The sequence below is a fragment of the Heptranchias perlo genome, chromosome 28 (assembly GCF_035084215.1).
Source record: "Heptranchias perlo isolate sHepPer1 chromosome 28, sHepPer1.hap1, whole genome shotgun sequence".
NCBI lineage: Eukaryota > Metazoa > Chordata > Chondrichthyes > Hexanchiformes > Hexanchidae > Heptranchias > Heptranchias perlo.
This window is the reverse complement of record NC_090352.1, coordinates 38,794,039-38,801,538: the sequence shown is the minus strand read 5'-3', so window position 1 is coordinate 38,801,538 and position 7,500 is coordinate 38,794,039. Positions and strand designations below refer to the sequence as shown.

Here is a 7,500-nt window from a genome sequence, read left to right as displayed (position 1 = left end):
GCTGCCAATATCTGCCCATCCAATGCCAATCAATCGTCCTGAGAAAGAGGGGACTAACACCCAGGCCATGGGGTGGGGGGGGGGGATCTTGTGGGAGGGAAGCAGGGGGTCCCAGGGCGGGGGTGGGGGGGGGCCTCAACTTTCCTTTGGGGCCAGGAACCGCAAACCTGCTTTAAAGGGCCCCCTCGGCCCACGACCCTCCCCCCGCAGGACGGTGTTAAAACCATGGGCAGGGCCACGATGACATCATCGGACCCCTGCCGTCCTCAGAGAGGTGTCTTCACCACCCAGTCAGAAGAGCAGCTTAAAATAGAAGGGGCAAGTTGCCTGGTCGATTTTAATCCCCATTCCCCCCAACCCCCAGCCTGGTTTCGGCCAGACAGGGTTAAAATCAGCCATTCACAACCCCTCAGATAATGAAGCAGTCCGAGCCCGCATGCAGCAAGACCTGGACAACATCCAGGCTTGGGCTGATAAGTGACAAGTAACATTCGCGCCAGACAAGTGCCAGGCAATGACCATCTCCAACAAGAGAGTCTAACCACCTCCCCTTGACATTCAACGGCATTACCATCGCCAAATCCCCCACCATCAACATCCTGGGGGTCACCATTGACCAGAAACTTAACTGGACCAGCCATATAAATACTGTGGCTACAAGAGCAGGTCAGAGGCTGGGTATTCTGCGGCGAGTGACTCACCTCCTGACTCCCCAAAGCCTTTCCACCATCTACAAGGCACAAGTCAGGAGTGTGATGGAATACTCTCCACTTGCCTGGATGAGTGCAGCTCCAACAACACTCAAGAAGCTCGACACCATCCAGGACAAAGCAGCCCACTTGATTGGCACCCCATCCACCACCCTAAACATTCACTCCCTTCACCACCGGCGCACTGTGGCTGCAGTGTGTACCATCCACAGGATGCACTGCAGCAACTCGCCAAGGCTTCTTCAACAGCACCTCACAAACCCGCGACCTCTACCACCTAGAAGGACAAGGGCAGCAGGCACATGGGAACAACACCACCTGCACGATCCCCTCCAAGTCACACGCCATCCTGACTTGGAAATATATCGCAGTTCCTTCATAGTCGCTGGGTCAAAATCCTGGAACTCCCTTCCTAACAGCATTGTGGGAGAACCTTCACCACACGGACTGCAGCGGTTCAAGAAGGCGGCTCACCACCACCTTCTCAAGGGCAATTAGGGATGGGCAATAAATGCCGGCCTCGCCAGCGACGCCCACATCCCGTGAACGAATGTAAAAAAAAGCCCCAGTCCCTCACTCTCTGGGCAACTGGAAAGAGACAACACCTGTGTAGAACCCAAAGAAAGTCTGATGGGAAACTGGGTAACTCCCATTTATACAGCGCCCTTAATGTCCCGAGGTGCTTCACAGGAGTGATTATGAAGCAAAATTTGACACCGAGCCACATAAGGAGATATTAGGACGGGCAACCAAAAGCTCGGTCAATGAGATCGGTTTTAAGGAGCGTCTTAAAAGGAGGAGAGAGAGGCGGAGAGGTTTAGGGAGGGAATTCCAGAGCTTAGAGCCTAGGCAGCTGAAGGCACGGCCGCCAATGGTGGAGCGATTAAAAATTGAAGATGCGCAAGAGGCCAGAATTGGAGGAGCGCAGAGATCTTGGAGGGTTGTAGGGCTGGAGGAGGTTACAGAGATAGGGAGGGGGCGAGACCATGGAGGGATTTGAAAACAAGGATGAGAATTTTAAATTCGAGGCGATGCCGGACTGGGAGCCAATGTAGGTCAGCGAGCAGAGGACCAGAATTCTCCGAGGACAGTCAGGGTGAAGTAAACTAACGGACGATTCAACCACTTAAACCAGTGATGGTTGCAAATAATTTCAATCGATTGTTCCTGGTGAGAGGACCAATCTGGGGAGCAGTCCCCTCTCTCCCTCCCCTCTCTCCTCCTCCTCCGGGCCCTGAATCGGACAGGATTTGAGTTCTTTAGCGTCAGGCGACCGGTTGTACAGTCTAACTGCGGAGCCAAGCCAGCACGTTCCCAGTCATCAGCTGAGTCCTGACTCAGTCGGCAGGGCCCGTGTCCTCGAAACCCACAATCCTGCTTCCTGTCCCGATGCCACTTTCTCTGACCTCACGTGGTGTAACCGAGCCGGGACACAGCGTCACAACACGAGGGAACTACGTGAGTGACGCATCAGAAGATGAGAGTGGAACTCACTGATTAACCCTGTCAGAACCACAGCAAATCAATCTTAGAAAGTCAGGTTATTCTGAATTAACCCTCGCCCTGCTGAATAAACCATGGCTCTATACAGTTACACAGTGAGTAACTCTTACTGGAGATGGCCATACCACAGGCTTGTTAGCAAAAATTGAAGCCCATGGGATTAAAGGGACAGTGGTAGTGTGGATAAAAATGTTGGCTAAGGGACAGAAAGCAGAGAGTAGTGGTGAACGGTTGTTTTTCAGTCTGGAGGGAAGTATACAGTGGTGTTCCCCAGGGGTCAGTATTAGGAGCTCTTTTTGATATATATTAATGGTCTGGATTTAGGTATAATTTCAAAGTTTGTAGATGACACAATACTTGGAAAAGTAGTGAAGAGGAGGTGGATAGTAACAGATTTCAGGAGGACAGAGACAGACTGGCGAAATGGGCAGACACAAGGCAGATGCAATTTAATGCAGAGAAGTGTGAAGTGATGCATTTTGGTGGGAAGAATGAGGAGAGGCAATATAAACTAAATGGTACAATTTTAAAGGGATGCAGGAACAGAGAGACCTGGGGGTGTATGTACACAAATCTTTGAAAGTGGCAGGACAAGTTGAGAGGGCTGTTGAAAAGCATTTGGGATCCTGGACTTTATAAATAGAGGCATAGAGTACAAAAGTAAGGAAGTTATGCTAAACCTTTATAAATCACTGGTTAGGCCTCAGCTGGAGTATTGTGTCAAATTCTGGGCATCACACTTTAGGAAGGATGTCAAGGCCTTGGAGAGGGTGCAGAGGAGATTTACTAGAATGGTTCCAGGGATGAGGGACTTCAGTTATGTAGAAAGACTGGAGAAGCTGGGATTGTTCTCAGAATACGCTGCAGCCTGATCTTACTGAATGGTGTCAGCTGTGGCTCAGTGGGTAACATTCTCGCCTCTGAGTTAGAAGGTCATGGGTTCAAGACCCACTCCAGAGACTTGAGCACATAATCCAGGCCGACACTCCCAGCGCAGTACTGAGGGAGTGCTGCACTGTCGGAGGTGCTGTCTTTCGGATGAGACGTTAAACCGAGGCCCCGTCTGCCCCTCTCAGGTGGATGTAAAAGATCCCATGGCCACTATTCGAAGAAGAGCAGGGGAATTATTTATCCCTCAATCAACATCACTAAAAACAGATGATCTGGTCATTATCACATTGCTGTTTGTGGGATCTTGCTGTGCGCAAATTGGCTGCTGTGTTTCCTACATTACAACAGTGACCACACTTCAAAAAGTATTTCATTGGCTGTCAAGCCCTTTGGGACGTCCTGTGATGGTGAAAGTCGCTCTGACCATCGACCGGGAGGGGCTGATCGAACCTCCCCAGGTCAGTGTTTCGTGATGAAGCAGTCCTCCAGTTACCCTTTCCTGGGGCTGTCTGTTCTGAGGCTTCAGCCCAGCTCCAAAGGTGTAGAGGCACTAACGGCGGAGGGGTCGAGTGCACTGAGTGAGGGATAAGGGTCAGGCCAAACCTCGGACCCTGCACCTGGCCACCGAGCACCAGACTCTCAGGAGATGGGTCCAGGTCACAAAAACAATTCACGGACAGAATTTTCCACAGGGGGTATTTCAGGAAAACAGAGCGGGTTAATGAGATGGAAAAGTACAGTGTGGTGAGGTTGTTGACAGCGAGCAGAAGGAGCATCTGTACACGACAGAGGTATCAGGGACAATCATTGTGTCAATACACTTACACTCTCCGCTCCATCAATCAGCTACTGTCAGCACAGACAGAGCAAAGTAGCAGAGGTAAAAGTCCACAGCAGGTGAGAGAGGGAGAGAGAACGGGAGTGTGAGAGAGAGGGAGCGAGAGAGGAGGAGAGGGAGCAAGAGAAAGAAAGAACTCCCATTTCTATAACACCTTTCATGACCTTGGGACGTCCCAAGTCACTTTACAGCCAATGAAGTACTTTTTGAAGTGCAGTCACTGTTTTAATGTAGGAAAAACAGCACCAATTTGCGCACAGCAAGATCCCACAAACAGCAAAATGATAATGACCAGAGAAATCTGTTTTTAGGCATTGGTTGAGGGATAAATATTGGCCAGGACACTGGGGAAAACTCTTCTGCTCTTCGGTTTAACATCTCATCTGACAGACAGCACCTCCAACTCCTCAGTACTGACCCACCGACAGTGCGGCGCTCCCTCAGTACTGACCCTCCGACAGTGCGGCGCTCCCTCAGCACTGACCCTCCGACAGTGCGGCGCTCCCTCAGCACTGACCCTCCGACAGTGCAGCGCTCCCTCAGTACTGACCCTCCGACAGTGCAGCGCTCCCTCAGTACTGACCCTCTGACAGTGCAGCACTCCCTCAGTACTGACCCTCTGACAGTGCAGCACTCCCTCAGTACTGACCCTCCGACAGTGCGGCGCTCCCTCAGTACTGACCCTCCGACAGTGCAGCGCTCCCTCAGCACTGACCCTCCGACAGTGCGGCGCTCCCTCAGCACTGACCCTCCGACAGTGCGGCGCTCCCTCAGCACTGACCCTCCGACAGTGCGGCGCTCCCTCAGTACTGCACTGAAGTGTCGGTCTAGATTATGGGACTCAAGTCTCTGGAGTGGGGGCTTGAACCCATGATCTTCTGACTCAGAGGCGAGAATGGGACCCACTGAGGTACGGCTGAGACATCTGCACTCTCCAGCGCAGTCAGTGCTTTCAGGGTAGGGGTGGAAACTGTACCCCAGGGAGAGTCAGCACCTTCAGGGACTGTACCCCAGGGAGAGTCAGCACCTTCAGGGACTGTACCCCAGGGAGAGTCAGCACCTTCAGGGTCTGTGCCCCAGGGAGAGTCAGCACCTTCAGGGACTGTACCCCAGGGAGAGTCAGCGCCTTCAGGGACTGTACCCCAGGGAGAGTCAGCACCTTCAGGGACTGTACCCCAGGGAGAGTCAGCACCTTCAGGGACTGTACCCCAGGGAGAGTCAGCACCTTCAGGGACTGTACCCCAGGGAGAGTCAGCACCTTCAGGGACTGTACCCCAGGGAGAGTCAGAACCTTCAGGGACTGTACCCCAGTGAGAGTCAGCACCTTCAGGGACTGTACCCCAGGGAGAGTCAGCACCTTCAGGGACTGTACCCCAGGGAGAGTCAGCACCTTCAGGGACTGTACCCCAGGGAGAGTCAGCACCTTCAGGGACTGTACCCCAGGGTGGGGAAAGGTGAGAAACGACCCTGAATTTGAGAATGGCCACAGAAATTGTAAATTATTTTATCCCCTCGGTGTTTCGGGGGCGAGCAACATACTCCCCAGTCCTCCCTCCTCGACCAATCAGAGCGCACTGCTTACCGTGAGCGAGGTGAAGGTCATACACATCCCACCAAAGCCATTGAGCGAGAGCGCGATGAAAATCAGCACGGAAAGATCTGGAAGGGCAGGAGAACAGAATGGAGTTAATGGAAGTGACATCAGGCGGAGACTGGGAGCGAGGGGGGCAATCAATCAGGAGAACGGGGACTTACCACTGGGATTACTGGCTCCGTAACCAATCAGCAAACAGGATAGAGCGAAGCAAGTGCTAGAACGGGAAAAGAACAGAATCAGAAGCTGGCGGATGACCATCAGCACTGGGACCAGTCTCTCCCTCCCTCCCTCCCTTTCTCCCTCCCTCCCTTTCTCTCCCTCCCTCTTTCCATGTCTGTCCCTCTGCCCCTCCCCCGTTCCCCTCTCCCCCCTCCGTCTCTCACTCCCCCTCGCCAACTCCCCCTCCGTCTCTCACTCCCCCTTGCCAACTCCCCCTCTGTCTCTCACTCCCCCTCGCCAACTCCCCCTCCGTCTCTCACTCCCCCTCGCCAACTCTCCCTCCGTCTCTCACTCCCCCTCGCCAACTCTCCCTCCGTCTCTCACTCCCCCTCGCCAACTCTCCCTCCGTCTCTCACTCCCCCTCGCCAACTCTCCCTCCGTCTCTCTCTCCCCCTCGCCAACTCTCCCTCCGTCTCTCTCTCCCCCTCGCCAACTCTCCCTCCGTCTCTCTCTCCCCCTCGCCAACTCTCCCTCCGTCTTTCACTCCCCCTCGCCAACTCTCCCTCCGTCTCTCTCTCCCCCTCGCCAACTCTCCCTCCGTCTCTCTCTCCCCCTCGCCAACTCTCCCTCCGTCTCTCTCTCCCCCTCGCCAACTCTCCCTCCGTCTCTCTCTCCCCCTCGCCAACTCTCCCTCCGTCTCTCTCTTCCCCCCTCGCCAACTCTCCCTCCTCAAACACATTTTTGGACTGACCTGCCAATCAGACGCAGTTTCCGTGGCCCATACTTGTCCATGGCGATCCCCAGGGGCAGCGAGATGGCGCTGAGGAGGAAGGAGCCAACGGTGAACGCCAGGTTCAACATCTCGTCCTGGTCCTTGCAGATCAGCCAGCCATTCATCCGCAGAATCATCTCCGCCTCTGTCCCGTTGCTGCCCGTTGAACTGCTGTTGGTGACGTTTTCTATATGGGGGGGGGGGGCGGGAGCAAAACGAGAGTTCCATTAGAGGCTGCAGGCTCCAGATTACCTCACTCAGTCCGGGTGACGTTGAGGTGACTCAGTGGGTCACACTCTCGCCTCTGAGTTAGAAGGTTGTGGGTTCAAGCCCCATAATCCAGGCCGACACTCCCACTGCCAGTACTGGGGGAGTGCTGCACTGTCGGAGGTGCCGTCTTTCAGATGAGGCGTTAAACCGAGGCCCCGACTGCCCCTCTCAGGTGGACGTAAAAGATCCCACGGCCACTATAGCAAGAAGAGCAGGGGGAGTTCTCCCCGGTGACCTGGGGCCAATATTTATCCCTAAACCAACATCGCAAAAAACAGATTATCTGGTCATGATCACATTGCTGTTTGTGGGATCTTGCTGTGCGCAAATTGGCTGCTGCGTTTCCTACATTACAACAGTGACTACACTTCAAAAAGTACCTCATTGACTATAAAGCTCTTTGGGACGTCCTGAGGTGGTGAAAGGCGCGATAGAAATGCAAATTCTTTCTTTCTTCCCCATGGAGTGAAAGTGCATGTCTCAATCTAGGCCGGGTGCTGTGCAGGCTAATGGATCAGCGGTGCTGGGTGTATAACGGCAGGCGAGACCCATGCTTGGGCCTGCATGACCCTGTTGTGCTGGCCGGCCTCTGGAGGTGACGTTCACTCAATGACCTACAACCTGGACCCTTTCAAAACGACGGCTTTGTACCTTTCACGGACAACATTCATTCTCGGGATGTGGGCATTGCCGGTGAGGCTGGCATTTATTGCCCGGTGGGCCTTCTTGAAGGTTTGATACAAATAAGTGCCTTGCTAGA

At 53.8% G+C, this 7,500-nt stretch overlaps 1 protein-coding gene across 1 annotated transcript in view; it reads right to left on the bottom strand.

Moving 5' to 3' along the window:
• The window catches only part of slc43a2a (solute carrier family 43 member 2a), a 32,286-nt gene extending 25,632 nt beyond the window's left edge, over window positions 1-6,654 (bottom strand). Inside the window, exons 1-3 of the mRNA XM_068008549.1 lie at window positions 6,450-6,654; window positions 5,698-5,753; window positions 5,525-5,601 (exon numbers count right to left, since the gene is read on the bottom strand). Of these exons, the coding sequence (XP_067864650.1) occupies window positions 5,525-5,601; window positions 5,698-5,753; window positions 6,450-6,607 (291 nt within the window). The 5' untranslated portion in view covers window positions 6,608-6,654. The remainder of the gene's footprint in view (window positions 1-5,524; window positions 5,602-5,697; window positions 5,754-6,449) is intronic.
• Between the last annotated feature and the right edge of the window lie 846 nt (window positions 6,655-7,500).